This window comes from Muntiacus reevesi, chromosome 3 (genome assembly GCF_963930625.1).
Source record: "Muntiacus reevesi chromosome 3, mMunRee1.1, whole genome shotgun sequence".
Classification (NCBI taxonomy): domain Eukaryota; kingdom Metazoa; phylum Chordata; class Mammalia; order Artiodactyla; family Cervidae; genus Muntiacus; species Muntiacus reevesi.
In genome coordinates this window covers 250,463,671-250,481,158 of record NC_089251.1, presented here as the reverse complement: position 1 = coordinate 250,481,158, position 17,488 = coordinate 250,463,671, and the positions used below count along the sequence as shown (strand labels likewise).

General features: G+C 38.7%; 1 protein-coding gene and 1 long non-coding RNA gene across 3 annotated transcripts in view; one reads left to right on the top strand and one right to left on the bottom strand.

The window, feature by feature from the left end:
• AGPS (alkylglycerone phosphate synthase) overlaps window positions 1-5,934 on the bottom strand; it is a 135,541-nt gene extending 129,607 nt beyond the window's left edge. The window contains exon 1 of the mRNA XM_065931812.1: window positions 5,468-5,934. Coding sequence (XP_065787884.1) covers window positions 5,468-5,805 — 338 coding nt within the window. The 5' untranslated portion in view covers window positions 5,806-5,934. The remainder of the gene's footprint in view (window positions 1-5,467) is intronic.
• A 59-nt stretch (window positions 5,935-5,993) lies between these two features.
• Window positions 5,994-17,488, top strand: part of LOC136165416 (uncharacterized) — a 104,440-nt gene continuing 92,945 nt past the window's right edge. For both annotated transcript variants that reach the window (XR_010662505.1, XR_010662504.1), the window contains exons 1-2: window positions 5,994-6,285; window positions 14,157-14,238. This is a non-coding gene — a long non-coding RNA (uncharacterized lncRNA). The remainder of the gene's footprint in view (window positions 6,286-14,156; window positions 14,239-17,488) is intronic.

The window sequence follows — 17,488 nt, the reverse complement described above, 5'->3', positions numbered from 1 at the left end:
ATAGTAGAGAAGGAAATGGCAACCCACTCCAGTATTCTTGCCTGGAGAATCCCATGGACAGAAGAGGCTGGAGGGCTACAGACCATGGGGTCACAGAGAGTCGGACACAACTGAGTGACTAGCACACATACACACACATTCACTTATAGTCCAAAGATAGTTAATTTACACCCAGGCAGTAAATTCCCTATTACTTCTTCTCTTCTCCTTTCTCCTCCAATCTGGGGTCATCCACAGTCCTCCTTTCCTTTTTATTCTCGACACCATCTTCTTTCACAAGTAAAACAACAAAATTCACTTGCAAAAGCAAACAGGTTGGTCTACGTTTTTAGACAATGTATTACATTTTCTTAAATTATGAATTTCATTTAGACAGGATCAAAATGAAATTTATATATTTATATAAAAATATATAAAAGTTATATTTTATAATATGTAAGTACAATATAAACTAATGCACTCTTAATTATGACACTGTATATGATCATGATCTATTCAATCACAAAAGATTTGAAACTTTGAAACTGATGATTACCAAGTAGGTAGCTTCCCCCTATAGAACAAAGTCAAGTGCAGTAATACTGCATAGGTGAAAAATGCAGCCTATGGAGTAAGACAGATCGGATTTGAATTGCTGTCTCTTTTATTTTGCAGTTGTGTGACTTTAGACACGTCAACTACTCTGAGTCTCTACTTCCTCATTTGTAACATACATAAAGTATCGCCTCCTTTTCGGAGCTATTGTGAAAATTAAATGAGATAATGTACACACCTCAGCAGGATACCTGGTACATTAGGACTTAAGCAAATTAAAACTTTTATTACTACTATTTCTAGAATTCCTAGTTAGGAACTCAAAGTAGGCTAAGTATAAAATCCACCATAACTACTAAAGTAAGCTCTAAGTTTGTCAAATGACAGTAAATTGTAAGTCAGGTCACTTGTGCAAATAACCTTGTTGCAGAAATGAATCAGCTCTTACAGGCTTCAGGATGCCCTCCTGGGAAATATTTACAAGAGCTCAACTCACATTTTTCCTTCTGGAAAATATCTACCAAGGTTCTTGTAGATGCTAAATAATACACTATTTTTTAAAGAATGGTGTATATAAATGACACTATGAGCAAGTAAATTATGTAATTAACAGCTTTCCTAATCAGATATTCTTTTGATCTGAACTATAAAAGTTTACAACTGCTATAAAAATTGCCACAGAACAGTTTTGACTAATGCAAACTGCAAAGAGGTTGGAGTCAAAATTATAACTGGGCAAGTGGTTATTGGTAATGGAGGGACAGATGCAAACAAGGGTTCTTTTCCTTCTTTTTCATAACACTATAACTTTTAAAAAATTGAAAAAAATTCAAAACCAAGGCATAAAAATGTCACATATTTGGCTGACATTTACTATGATTTTTAGGAACCTAAAACTGCATTCAGAACCAAGAGCAGAAAGAAACTGTTCATGGAGTAACAGGCACTTACAGGGAAACAGAAGTCCAAAAGTAAACCATCATCCCCCAAACTCTACTCAACAACTTCAAATAAAGAAAATATACGTTCTTGGATAGAAGTAGTTAAAATCTACTCATAAGAGATCATGTGACAAGTGTAACAGGTTTTAAATATCAACTAATGCACAAACTTTCAAAATGCAAATCCATCCTCTTCTCTATTCTCATTGCCATCATCTTGAATTAATCCTTCATTATTTCCTTCATTATTATTCTGCTTTAACAATCTCCCTGAATGGATCTTCCCATATCCATCCTCATCCTTCTCCAATCCAATCTTAACCCTGCAGCTACAGTGATTGCTCTCCAACCCAAATCCAATCTGATCACATCCCTTCTCAGCTTAATTCCTTTAAGGGCTCTCCATCACCACCCTCCTAGGCTGTTTTGCTTCTTTTCATTCTATGTCACATGACGATCTGACATACTGTATTACTTGTCTGTTACACTATCTCCATTCCAAATAGAATGTAAGTCTACAGGGGTAGAGTTTTTGTTCACTGTTATATGCTGCATAGTAAGCACTCAAACATTCACACATAAATGAGTGAAAGAATGAAAGGACTGATGACCTACAGGCCAAAGGCCTCCATGACCACCTGCTCATGCCCTCCTTTTAACTTACTCCCACCTCTACCAATACTGAATCGTCTAATTACCAAAATACAAGGTGCACTTTCCCGCCCTCCTGCTTTGCCATATGCTATGACTTCCGTCTGGAATACCAACGCTCCTCGACCACCAAATCAACCTGCCACACTATCGTCCATATTTTAAAACGTCTTCAGAGAGCTTCTTCTGACACCCTAGACAGAATATATCACTCTTTCTTTCCTCTGTGCTACATCTGTATCTACATTGGCTCTATTCAAAATGTGCTGGAATGTGCACCTCCCTTGCTAGATTGAATTTTTTGAGGCCAAGGACTATTATCTCTTTATTTCCAGTACCTAAGACATCTATCATAAAGCAACTACTCAAAAAAATAAAATAAAATAAAGCAACTACTCTATAAATGTTAAGTAAATTGACATATACATGACTACCCTGTAAGAGGAATGAAAGCATGAAATTTTAAGAAGTTACTCCTCTAATTCCAAGATGATAACCAGCCATGACATAAAAGAATTTCAACCAATGACATCATCCCAGGTAATAAAAGAAAAGGAGTTATACAAATAACATACATGACCAAATCCTTCCAAAATAACGATATACAGTCACATTCACACTTCACTAGAAATACACACTGGCTCCTTCCTGCTCCATCACTTGCCTTCCCTTTCGGCTCAGCTCTGGTGCTGGTAAACTGAGATCCAGCTGCTGTTGCTGCTAAGTCACTTCAGTCGTGTCCGACTCTGTGCGACCCCATAGACAGCAGCCCACCAGGCTCCCCTGTCCCTGGGATTCTCCAGGCAAGAACACTGGAGTGGGTTGCCATTGCCTTCTCCAATGCGTGAAAGTGAAAAGTGAAAGTGCAGTCACTCAGTCGTGTCCGACTCTTCTCGACCCCGTGGACTGAAGCCCACCAGGCTCCTCCATCCACGGGATTTTCCAGGCAAGAGTGCTGGACTGGGGTGCCATTGCCTTCTCCAGAGATCCAGCCAAGCAGTAGGAAGTAGAAGGGACACCTGGGTCCCCATGAAAAACACATTAAGCAGACCACTCTTGTGAAGGAGCTTTTTATGCTTCATGTAATACAAGTCTTGTGTTCCCTCATACTATTATTAAAACTTTAACACAGTTGTACAGGATTAGATTTTCCCACGTCTAATCCTGAAGGAAACACCATAGATTACATGCAGTTGGGAGCAGCTGCAGAAGGCCTCCCAGACCAAGCAACCTCAGCTGTGGGAAGCCTCATCCATTACCCCATTGTGCCTTCCAAACATTACTATTTTTCTCTAAATGCTGGAAATAAAGGCCCTAAATCCAACTCTAAGGAACACTTGTCCTCTCTACTTAGTTCAAGAGTGTGAACCTGCATATAAATATACAATCACACATGCACACAAAAGAATGGACATAAATGTACATTAAACCATTAGAAAACTTCAAAGTTTTAAATCCAATCACAGTTAATATAACTTCAAATGAAGCCAGAGGCCAGAATGTGACCCTTGATTCCTTCCTCCCCCACCATTCAGTAATCAAGTTATGGAAAATTTGCCTCCTAATACCTTTTCAAATAGATTGCCCACTCCCAGCATTATGCCCGAGTTCAGAATCACAGCATTTCTCACTGGGATATTAGTCTTCTAAATAAATGGTTTATTCTTTTAAATCTCTTGGACCCAATCAAAACTGCATCTCCCATTTGTTGAGGGGTTATGAAATCAGCACTGCGCTAAGCATTTGATCACTTTCTCACAGCAACAATGCAAAGCAAGACTTACTGCCTCATTTTCACAGATGAGGGGTCTAAAGCTCTGAGAGAGGCTAAGTAACTTGCTCAAGGTCACGCAGCTGGAATTGTGGAGTGGAAATTCAAACTCAAATCTATGTTCCCCAAAACCATATACTCAACTGCTTAAACCTTCAACTCAATCCCCAGTGTGACCTTTCTAAAGGTAAATGTAATCATATTTTACTGTACATAAAATCTTGTAAACAAGACCAGCCTATCTGCTCCTCATCCCAAGCTATCCTCACCTCTTCCTGCAACATTTAACTCTTAGCAGTTCAACCTCTCACTGCTTTACTTGTGAACACAGCTTTTTCACCAAGAATGTTTTTCTCCTTTGGCAGGCTACTTCCAGAACAACCTTCAAGATTTACTCAGGCAACCCCTCCCCTGGAAAGCCTTCACCCTAATAAATAAATACCCAAAACTGGGTTAAGTGACTATTTGCTAAGGTTATCAGCTAACTTTCTTATCATACTGTATTATAACTTTACCTTCTTAGGTTAACAGTTCCTTAGGAGTAAATACTGCATTTTTAAATCTCTACATCCTTAGTATAGTGAATATGCAGTAGGACTCATGAATATTGAATTAATGAATGAATTCATCAGAAACAGTACAGTTTAACAATTTGGCCCTAAAGTCAACTTGGCGAGACTTGGAAAACTAACCAGGTACACAGTGAACCTGCCAAGCCCAGAGCAGGCTTCTCAATCTATAAAATGAAAGATAACTGCACCTACCTCACAATTTGAAGAGGAGTAAAAGAAATTAGATTTAGCACAGTCTCTGACATTGAAAGTACACATTAAACATTAGGAACTTTTTTTTCACTTTCAAAGTTTATCCGTGCTGACAAAGACACATCTCAAATAAAAGCTTTTCCTAGTGGTTTGCTTCAGGGCTTAACAGTTCTCCAAAAAGTCTTAAGATGTGTTACAAACAACCTCACCCACAAACAAGGATCTTTCAGCTTTTGGTTACAGCAGAGCTCAGTAGCTACCACCACACCCTAAATCACTAGCAGTGTCTTCTATTTATTGCTTCTTACCATCCCTCGATTTCCTCCTCCCTCAAAGACCATGCCCCTAAGCAAGCAGAAATCCACCCCAGAAACCAGCAGCAGCACCTTCTTCCAGGAACTGCCACCTCACGCCCAAGCTAGAGAGAATTTGAAGAGATCCATCATTTGGTACAAACTTCCTTGGAGGATCATAATTAAACCCCTTCTATTTATTCGAAGACGCTAGCTTCCTAAATATTAAGACAGACAATGAATTTCTGGCATTATGAATCCAAGAAAAAAGGTCCCCTGAAAGCCTTCCCCAATAAGAGTTCTTCAGGTTTATTACTCTCAAATAGTGACCAAAACCCATTTCATCCTGCTTCTCATCTACGCTCTCTTAAGAGAGATGGTCCGCACTTTCAGGGACCGGAATGCCTTCCCCGCTCCCGTGTCACCTCCCTTCCCACCTCGCCCGTGCCCTCCCGCAGCACAGGCCCGGCCTGGTCCCTCACCAGCGGCTGGCTCAACAGAGACGTCACTCACCGCTTCTTGGGGATGATGCCAGACTCCTGAGCGGCGGGAGTGGCAGTGGGCGCCGCCGTGGCGGTCGCCGCGGCTCTCCGCGCTTTGCAATCATTGGTACTCAGAGCTTCCTGCGGACGGCCCAGCAGATGGCCTGAAAGAACCCGCAGCCTCCGCCCGGCGCGGTCCCGCTCCGGATCCCGGTCCCGGTCCGCTGCGGACCCGGAGCCCGCGCCCGCGCCCGCGGCCGTCCCGCCCGCCGCAGCCGCCGCCTCCGCCATGGCGTTCGCCTTGTGCCGCCGCCCGAGGCCGCTGGGCTCGGGTGAAAGGTCACTCAGAGCGGCGCCCGGCGCGACCATTCGCTGCGGCGCATCCCGGCAGCCACCGCGGCGACTGGGCGGCGGGCTCCTTGCGCCTGGAGCTTCTTATTCACAGCTCCCGCCCACCGCGGCCGCCCGCCTGCACGGTCACGCCCCAGACCGCTGACACCTGTCAGGAAGGTGAGTTCGAGCGGTCCCGGGATTGGCCCGGCCCGAGTCAGGCTACATCTGGAGCCAAACCGCAAGCGCTCCCCGAGGTGACCTAGTGCGCTGGGTGGTCTTCTCGGGTGTGGCCTGAACCTCCGGAGTAGCAGGAGCAGACGCCTCGGACCATCTGGGGAACTGACGAGCGAACCAACGCCATCATTTCCTGGACTCCGCCTCTGCTCTCCCTCCCTGCGGGGGTCACTAAAAAAGTAACTCAAAACTGATTGGTTGCCTTTAACCATCAAAGCAAATTCCTGTCATTTTCTCATCACCTGCTTCGAGCCTGGCATTGTGCTCAATGCTAGATCTCAAGTAAGTAAGCTTTGAAAAAACTGAAATGAGAAAACAGAGTCGGAGACACTTAGGTTGCCCAAAGGCATGCACCTAGTAAACACTAATGCCGAGTTGCAACCTAGGTTCCCTTTCTGTGGTTACTGGGTGTTTCGCCCTTCTTTTTCTTCCTTTTCCTAATAGTGCGAAAGTTTTCTATTGCTAGAGATAAAATTGTTATTGTTTGGTCGCTAACTCCTGTCTAACTCTTTTGCAGCTCCATGGACTGTAGCCCTCCAGGCTCCGCTGTCCATGGGATTTTCCAGGCAAAAATACTTAGTGAATTGCCATTTCTTTCTCCAGAGGATCTTCCTGACCCAGGGATCAACCCTGCATCTCCTGCATTTGCAGGTGGATTCTTTATCACTGAGCCACCTGGGAAACCCAAAGATAAAATTACCCAACAACTATTCTTTTTTTTTTTTCTTCCCAACAACTATTCTTAAGACGTCTCAGTCATCTACAAATTGACTTCATTTCTGGAGAGTGGCACTTAGTGAAATTGGAGGTGTGTCAGTAGGACTGTGCTCCACAACCGTTTTCAGCCAGTTAATCAAATAGACTTTTATAAGCCACCTTGCAGACCTCAACCATCAGAACAGAGTTCCTCTTTGCCTAAGGTGCAATTTAAAAGTAAGTCTTGGGAATGGTAAGAGAAGTCATTGCCATAAGCTTTCTGAGTCCGTTGAGTTCACCTCCTTTCTGAATGCTAACACATTCTTCTGCAAAAGAGTTAAGATATTCCAGAAGTTATTTGACCAATACAAAAGAACTATTTAATAATCTGGAGAAAATTCAGGTAAACAGTGAAGAAGGCTTGATTTGTATGCCTGATCGCCAAATCTTAAAAAGAGAGAGTTCAGCATTAAACATCCAGTCTAGCTACAGAATCACTGAGCCCCAGTCCTGTTTAGCTGCTGCTTCTAACCACTGTCTTTTTGAGATAAGACTAGGAGTGGGAAAAGGGAGCAGCAGAAGTAAATTGCTGAATACTCTAAGGAAAAAGACTCCTTAAATTTGAGAATTCAGCAACTCTAGTCTTTGAGCGTCTCACACCCTTCTAGATGTTTCTAGAACAGTATTGAAACACCAAGTAGCATGTTTGCTTGCAATCACGTAAAAGTCTTAGTGAAAGTGAAACTGAAGTCACTCAGTCGTGTCCGACTCTGCCACCTGTGAGATTTTCCAAGCAGGAGTACTGGAGTGGGTTGCCATTTCCTTCTCCAAAAGTCTTAGATTTCTTGCCAGAATGCTGTATAAGCAACAACTGCCTCAGAATCTTTTTGGGATAGGACAGGTCTATTAATTTTTGCTTGAGTCCCAGAGAGCTCAATCTAATACTAATTGTCATGCCCTAAATGTAAATGTAGTTAACTGACTCCCACAGTCTTTTCCATATTGAGGTTGAACATTCTTCTTGCCAACTCTCAGAAGACAAAATTTATAAATTTTGCCAATATCAACAATAATAAAAATCTTACTTCCTGGGTGATGGAAAATTTGATATAAACCAAAATTATAGTTTTGGTGTAAACTATTATAGCATTGGAAAAACTGATTATATATATTTCAAATATGTGCACAGTAATGAAACACATGTAGGCAGTAAAGACACTTGGTGAGAGCCTATTACATAACTAAATAATGTGGTATGAGATGCAAAAGCGTTTAAGCCTGTGCTTCATCTACATGATAAAATTAGTTAGTTAGGAATTGGGATATATGTGGGGAAGAAACTGTGATACTAAGTGAAATAAGTGTGATGTAGGTTACATTGGTGAAGGATTTCCTAACCCCTCCCCTTACAAGAGCAAAGCTCAAGCAGAGTGCCTTGTTACTTATTTCATCCTTCCTAAGAGAAACAGATATTTCACACGAGGCATGGTCCATTGAGTTTGAGCAAACTCTGAGAGATAGTGAAGGACAGGGAAGCATGGCATGTTGTAGTCCATGGGGTCACAAAGAGTCGGAAGCGACTGAGCAACTGAACAATGGTCCGTTGAGATTCCCTCCAAAGGCAAAACCTCAGTGATAATCACATGCAGCACGGCCATCTCCACAAACTTATTCCTTCTGAGTCCTGGAACTTGGCCCTTAATAACTTAGATCCCCATGGAGAGTGCCCTTTATTTGCATTTACAACATTTCTTCTAATATGAAGCACAAAAAAGTGAAATTAACTCCTGAAACATGCCCCAAATTTCTTTACTGCACTGACTTTCATTGCTTATCTTCAGAGTTAATTAGTGATCCTTGAGTGAAGGAATTCTTGAATTTTATACATTTTTATTAGGAAATGAGAAAAAGTAAACCAAAGTATAATTTATCATAGATCAAAAACCCGTGTAACTTCCACCTAGACTGAAAAATAGAAGGTTGCCTGCACCCCAGAAGTCCCTCTTATGCCATCTCCCAGTCAGTTCACCCTTTGTACCTGTCAAAGGTAACCACGGTCCTGAGTTTTATGATATACATTTCCTTGGTTTTTTATGTTTATTAATAAAGCATGTATATGTTTCCTGTTTTTTGCATTTTTATGAGTAGTATGATATAGTATATTCTTTTATGTCTGCTTTCATTCACTCAACATTATGAGATTCATTCATATTGTTGCATGTATTTACAGTATGTTCATTTTCCTAGCTGTATAGTATTCCTTTGAGTGTGTGTACCAGGGTTTTTTCTACAATTAAAAAACTGTTTCCAGTTTGTTTTTTGTTGTGGATATGGTTGCTATAAATATTCTTGCATGTGTCTCTAGGTGGACATATAGATGAATTTCTGTAACATACCCATCTAAGGGTGGAATTTCTAGGTCATCAAAGATGCATACATTTAATGAAATACCAGACTTTCCCAAAGGGATTGTACAAAATCTATTTCAGCTTCATAGGATACTTCCCATATTTATTTATTTAAAACTAAATGGACTGACAATAACATGTCAGAACTCTCATATGGGAGCTCTCCTAAGCTGCTGGAATAGATTTTGAACAATTCCTTTGGCTTCCCTGGTGGCACAGTGGTGAAGAATCTGCCTGCAATGTGGAAGACCCAGGTTTGATCCTGGGTTGGGAATATCCCCTGGAGGAGGGAATGGCTACATACTCCAGTATTCTTGCCTGGAAAATCCCATGGACAGAGGAGTCTGGCAGGCTGCAGTCCATGGTGTCACAAAGAGTAGGACTCAAATGAGCAATGAACACTTTCACTTTTCATAATACCTTTGGAAAAGCCTGGCATTTCATTATCTATTAAATATATACATACTTGAGGACTTAGAAATTCCACTCTTAGATTACGTTACAGAAATTCATCTACATGTCCACCTAGAGACATTTTATAGCAGTCTTATCCAAAACAGTCCCAAACTGGAAACAACTCTACTAATTGTAGAATAAACTCTGGTATACAGTTATATACTGTTGGACTTCCCTGGTGACTCAGTGGTAGAGAATCCACCTGCAACACAGAAGACACAGGTTCAATCCCTGGGTTAGGAAGATACCCTGGAGAAGGAAATGGCAACCCACTCCAGTATTTTTGCCTGGGAAATCCCAGGGACAGAGAAGCCTGGTAGGCTACAGTCCATTGGGTCATAAGAGTCAGACATGACTTAGTGACTAAACAACAACAATAAAGATAGATCTCCTGTATTATCGTCTAGAAGCCTTAGAGTTTTTCCATTCGGATTTATAACTACAGGTTACTTGGAATTGATTTTTACTTATGGTGTGGAGATCAGGTTTCTTTTTTTTCCCCCAGTATGAGTATTCAGTTGTTTCAGCACTACTTGTTGAAAATACCTTGTTCTACATTACTACCTTTGTCATAAATCAACTGTTGACATAGCATTAGTCTGTTTCTAGGCTCTGTATTATATTCCATTGGTCTGTTTATCTACCTTATGCCAGTATCACACTGGCTTAGCTACTCTTTATTTTTTTCCATCTTCTACATAGAATTATATCATTTGTGAATAGTAACAGTTGATTTTTCCTCTCCATCCTTCTTTTTCTTGTTTTAGTCAACTGACTAGAACCTCCAATACAATGTTGAAGACAAGTTGTAAGAGTGGAACCTTTATCTTGTTCCTGATTTCAAAGGGAAATCTTTCAACACTTCACCAGTGTTTCAACAGGGTTGCTGAGTTTTTGTTTTTGTTTTTTTTTGTTGTTGTTAACAAATCTTTTAGCAGATTAAGGAATTCTATTTCTAATCCTAGTTTGCTGAGAGTTTTTATCATGATTGGAAATGAGTTTTATCAGATTTTTTCCTGTACCTGTTGAGATGATCGTAGGATTTTTCTCTTTTATTCTGTTCATATGGTAAATTACATGGATTGGTTTTCCACTCTTCAGCCAACCTTGCAATGCTGGCATGAACCCAACCTGATCATGACATACTGGCCTTTTTTTATATCATTGAATATAGAGTAGTATTAAATTTTTGTTTAATATTTTGTGTTATGTTTACAAGTAAGGTTGGTCTGTTATTTTCCTTCTTTTAATAGAAACATGTCAGATTTTGCTGGTCTCATGAAACAAGCTAGTGAGTACTTTTGTTTTCTAGGCTCAAGAAGAGTTTATGTAAGATTGATCATTATTTCTTCCTTAAATGTTTGCTACAATTTACCAAAGAAACAATCTGAACCTAGAATTTTCTTTATGGGAAGATCTTTTTATTAAAAGACTAAATAGTTTAATGCTACTCAGATTTTTTGTATCTGCTTGTTTTGATTTTTAAGTTCTTTTTAGCACATTGTCTGCTTCATTTACATTTTCAAGTTTAATGACATAGAGTTTTTCATAGTATCTTCTATTATCACTTAATGTCTGTAGAATCTTTGGTAATGTCCTACTTTTTTATTCCCAATACTGGTTATTTTGCTATCTCTCTTTTTTTAAATCAATTTACCAGGCATTTAGCAACTTTATTACTTTTTTAAAAGACCAACTTTTGATTTTGTTGATCCAATTATATGTATGCTTTTTTAAAATTAATTTCTACTAATATTATTTCCTATCTTCTAGTTTTTTCCTAATTTTTTAAAATGAATGCTTAGCTCATTGGTTTCTCAGTCTTTTGTTGTGTTTCTTTTCTGATATTTACATTTAGGGCTATAAATTTCTCTATAAGCAATTAACTTCAAGTTTTGATAACATTATTTGCATGGTTATTCAGTTCCAAATAGTTTCCACTTGTACTTGAAAAGAATGATTTGTATTCTCTCTTGTTTAGGAGTATAGCGTTCCGCCGATACAAATTTGATCTAATGACTGTATTGTTCAAGTATTGTTCTATATTCAAGTATTATATTCAAGTTCAAGTATTGTTTTATATATTGTATTGTTTTATATCCCAACGGATATTTTGTTACTTATTTTATCAGTTATTGATGTTAAGATCTCCCACTATCATTATGGATTTATCTCTTTTTCCTTCTACTGCTAATCTTTGCTTTCAGTACTTTGAACCTGTATATGTCAAAATTATTATATTTTCTTGATGAATTGAACCTTTAATAATTATCAAATATCCCTCTTGCTTTCTAATAATGATTTTTGCCTTAAAGTTTAACTATTGCAGCTTGTATGTGAGTGTGGGGAGTAAGTGAGTGGCCTTATCCTATGACTTACAATCCTATTGTATTCATATGTTTTAGATGTGGCTCTTGTAAATAGCATTTAGTTGTTTTCTTTAGAAAGTATTAGCACAAAATCTTGAATCACTTAACCTATTTAAATTTAATTCATTTACTGATATATATGGTGTAATGGCTAACAGCATTAGCCTCATTCCCAGACAGGCATAGGTTTGAATATTGGCCCCACCATTGATCAGAAAGATGTGTTGTCTCAAGCTTGTCACATTAATATCTTTGGGCTCAGCCCCTTGTCTATAAAGTTAGGATAGTAATAGCAACTTCCCAGGGTTATTAAAGGATTAATGAGCAAGAATATAGTAAATTCCAACTGCTATTATGGAAGTCAGAGTGAGGTTGGTATAAGGATGACAGCCCTCCTACATAAGATAAGGCACACTAGAGGAAAGAGAAATGAGGTTGAATGAGAAATGTGAAACCAAATCTGAGGAGCACTGAAAACTTAGCAGAAGAGTAAACATTGATCTGGTGGAAGTTATTTTAAGTTTTTGAGCAGAGAATCAGCATGATAATCCGGAAGGCCCAGTACTCTGGAATTCATTCTCGAGTAGAAGTTTCCGATCAGGTATACCTGCAAAGCTGTCTGTAGTTGTAAAAAGAAGCTCTACCAGCAAATGGTGATGACATAAAAAACTCCTACAAAAAAGTTTGTAGGAGTTAGCAATGTTTTTGAATGACAGGAAAGCATTTAACTGTGGTTAGCTGTCTGCTTCAGTAAAGGGCACTGAGTTAGCTCGAGAAGTGAAGATGTTTAATGAGAAAGTGCCTACAGGTGGTTCTATGTTCTGTAGCAATACTATTTTAATATTTTATATGTCACAATCACCTTATATAGGGAAAGTAGGAGGAACTGCACTAATTAGCAAAATTATTTGGTTAGAGTTGAAAGTACTATATGTTTTATAGCTGCTCTGCTACTAACTTATTATGCAATCTAAAACTCTGTTTCTTGATTTCTTCATGTTTTAGATAAGAATAATTTCTGACCTGCCTACGTCTCAGATTTATTGGAAAATGATAAAATACAAGGACTTTGGAAACCAAAGTCAAAAATTATTTTAATTATTTTCTTTAGACCAGATTAAAATTAAGATTTGCTATTTATCAGTTAGTACTTTAAGCCAGTAAACATTTAAAGTTTTGCTTTTAGGTAAACTTAAGCTCTTTGGACTCTAAGAATTCTTTATAAATCTTAAAAATCAAGAAACCCCCAAAGAGCTTTTGTTTATGTTTATATCTACCTACATATCTACCTATACCATGTAAGAAATTAAAATTTTAAAATATTTAAAATACTTCTTTATCAATTTATTTTAAAATGATGATGATCTACCAATACATATTTATATAAATAAACTATTTTACTAAAAAAACTATATTTGGGGGGGAACATGAGAAAAATGGCTTTCCTTTACATTTTTTCAAACTGATATTTTACTTAATAGAAGACAGTTTAATTCTCATGTCTGCTTCTGAATTCAATCAGTTGAAATACCACATGCCACGTAACTACCGAAAATCTCCATATTGTACCTATGAGAGAATCAGAGTGAAAAAGATAAATAATGCCTTGGTCTGTTTTGAAAATAGTTTTGACCTTGATCACTCCCTGAAAGAGTTTGGAAGACCCAAAAAAGATTTCCAGATCACATTTAAGAACTGCTACTCTAAAGTATCTCTATAGATATATACTAAAACATTTGCTGAGTAAACTCTAAACAACAGAATGCTAAAAGTAATTAACGCTTTTGCCACAAAGTGGTATGAAATGCCCACTATTCATAAACCAAAGGTGTTAAAAATATTTAAAGAATAATTTCACATTTTGATACATTCTAAATGAACTACATATTTTTAAATTTCATACAATCACATTTTGAAAGTGATTCCTGCACTTCAAAAAGAGGTTTCCAAGTCCAGTTCACACATGAATAGAAATTTAATTCTTATAAATGGGGTAGCTAAATTTAGTGTGACTTTTGTGTTGTAACATGATAGCTTAAGCTATCTTATAAAATCAGGTTCACTCCTATGTTAGTCTTACAATATTATTTATATCGGTGCACTTAAATCAGTGGTAAAGAGTTAAACGAATGTTCCCAAGGTCATTTTTTAATGCTGTGGAGATGATAGCTTGGCAAAATTCTTTATTCACAAATCCTAGCATTTGAACTTTTCATATCTCCAGGTTTCTTAGCCCTCCTCATCAGTGCTTTCATGTGTGTGGCCAACAATGATGGAGCACCCAGGAACAAGTGATATTCTCAAAGGCAAGTCTTTTCTGTGCTAATTCATTCCCATCAGAATTGTTTTGTTTTTTTCCCATAGATCAGAAGTGTTCTTTGGAGGGTAGGGAAAGGGTGGCTTTGAGTGCACTGAGACTCTCCAGAGCACCAGAGAGAGCCAGGTTTGAGGATATTGTAGCATAAATCAGGGGCCTAGACTCAGCTCTGGCAAATCTGCTTTAGGACAACAGACACTTTTAGGAATTTCTACTAGAACTTACTGAGGAAGTAATTTGCTGCTTAACCCTCCCAGGTGGCATACTCTCTACTCACCATTTCCCATTATTTTTTTTGAAAGAATTGACTTCTGGATGGGGACACTACTGATTTGGGTTGTAGGATTATAGTATGAGAAGCTATTGTGAGTATATTTGGAGTACACACACCTCTAATGGTCACTCTGTCATTATGCTTTTACAGAGAATCAAATTTTCTCCTTAGTCTAACTGAACCATGGCACTGCCTCTCACTACCCCACCAATCACATCTTGATGCCTGAGGAAGTATATAAGCTACTTTAAACTGGGTGATTTGTGTTTGTTTTGTTTTTTTCATGCCATGCGGCATATGATCTTAGTTTCCAGACTGGGGATCAAACCCGTGACCCCCTGAAGTGGAGGTGCAGAATCTCACCCACTGAACCACCAGGAAAGTCCCTGAATTAGGTTTTTAAAATGATCTGTTAACCACCAGTGAGCTTCCTGGGCTCAATGGTAGTGAAGAATCCACCTGTCAAGCAGGAGAGGCAGGTTTGATCTCTGGGTCGGGAAGATCCCCTGAAGAAGGAAATGGCAACCCACTACAGTATTCTTGCCTGGGAAATTACATGGACAGAGGGGCCTGTTAAGCCACAGTTCATGGGATTGCAAGAGGCAGACACCATTTAGCAACTAAACAACATTAACCACCAATGCAGTGTTTCTACTGCAGCCCTATAGCTACCATTTAAAGTAGCAATATCTGGTTTTGCAGTCTACTTTTTAAATGTTGACATATTAAATGACTTTTTCATGCAAGATATATGGTAGCTTTTTCATGTTCTTCTTACTCTTTTTCCTTATTTTTAACACCCCTCCTTCTTATTTTTTCTTTCTTTTAAGCCTTTTTCTCTTCTGTTTTTTCTACATGGGTCAGTATAATGCAGGACTAGAGAAAGGTGAAGAAATAAAGTATTCAGGGTCATAAAGTGAGCAATAAAATTGATCCATGAGCCAAGAGACAAAGTCACGGGAAGACAGCCAAGGCTAATGCCAGGAGATCCCCACAGAGGAAGACAAAGCAGGAAACACATCCCAAAATAAAGGCCTATGTAGAACAACTGATAGCCAGACCAGAAGGCAGGAATGCGAGGAGGGTCTAAATGGAAGCCAACTAATTCTGTTAAAGGGGTCATTTTCTAAAATACGCTCTTTAAAGACATTGTCTCATCCTCTCTAAAGGCAGTCTTCAAAATAGATCCTTGATCCAGCTTACTTTAAACTTGTGTGCAAAATAGTTGTGTGTTTAAAGTGTTAGACAATTTTTCATTTCTGTTTCGAAGGCATTCAAATACCAGGTACTAACAGCACATTCATTTCTTTTAAAAAAAATGCCAAAGCTACTGGATCCAAAGTAATATTCTAATTTGCTTGTATGTGGTAGGAGGAGGACAGCATTGAAATTCACATAACTGGAATTTTAATTATAGTCAGTTCTAACACTATTTTTGTGGTGAGCTATAATCAATTTTTAAACCTATCCATTTAATCACAATTCAGGTTAGAAGCAGACATTGTCTATCTAGAGTAGGGTCATAGGATGATTCCCCAGAGAGCAGGCAGGAGGCTCATAGAGGGGTCAACATCAAGAAGCCTCCCACAGGGAAGCAGTGCACCAGCTGGAAGAACATGACACTAGATGCAGTAATAATCATGAAGAAATCTAGGCCCTGTTGCAGCCATGGGTTCTACAAAAGGGAGGAGAAGATGTTTGAGTGAGTGAGTCACTTTTCATGCTAGTTCTGAGTGTTCCTTGTAAAGCACTGGGGGTTAGGAAAATCGTCCTTCGTTGACTATGCACTGTCCTACCCTTTGTGCCTTAACTACAAGTACATTTGAAGTCATGGTAAGTGCCATCCCAAGTTCTAACGAGTTTTCTAAAACTCCATCACTGAAGGAGTATATTTATTATAACTAAACTACAGATCTTCCAGCTTCCCAGCAGATCTTAAAATGTCAGAGAAAAAATTGCATAAATTCAGAATTCAGCATATGAATATGTGAACTCCCCACAAAAGTGTAAAAATTAAGTTTTATTAATACCTTTGAATAAATAATACAGTGCAGGATGATGACCAGTTATGCAAATTGCCTACAATAAAAACATATTTCTGCTAAATAACATTTTCTTTAGAACCAATCCGTGAGAACAACAGGTAAACTTCTGCTTCCCAGATTTGAAATAAGATTATTAAAATTACCTTGTCTTATGGGAGAAGACATATCAATGGGAGAAGACAATGTTTTCAGTTTGCATCCAAATAACCCAATGCAGATGATAAGCAAAGGAGACATTAAGGATTAAGGTGTTTGGAGAATAGGTCAGACGAAACTGGTCATGTTAAAGCTGGGTGATGGCACATATATACTCCCTACTTTTGTATAATGTTTCAAATTTTCCATAGTTAAAATTTTATATTAAAAATTTTTTAACTTTTATCTTTTAAATTACTATTTCAAATATAGTAAATGCTGATTACAAAAAATCTAGATAGGATAGTAGTGTGAAGGAAAAGGGGAAAGACATTTTAGCATGCATAACCTTTCCCAGTATTCAAATATCAAATAAGATGAGGATTGTTGTTCAGTTGCTCAGTCGGGTCCGACTTTTTTGTGACCCCATGAACTGCAGCACGCCAGGCTTTCCTGTGCTTCACCATCTCCCAGAGCTTGCTCAAACTCATGTCCATTGAGTCAATGATGCCATCCAACCATCTCATCCTCTGTCATTCCCTTCTCTTCCTGCCGTCAATCTTTCCCAGCATCAGGATCTTTTCTAATGAGTCGGCCCTTTGCATCAGGTGGCCAAAGTGTTGGAGCTTTAGCATCAGCATCAGTCCTTCCAATGAATATTCAGAACTGATTTCCTTTAGGATTGACTGGTTTGACCTTGCAGTCCAAGGGATTCTCAAGAGTCTTCTCCAACACCACAGTTCAAAAGCATCAATTCTTTGGCTTCAGCCTTCTTCATGGTCCTG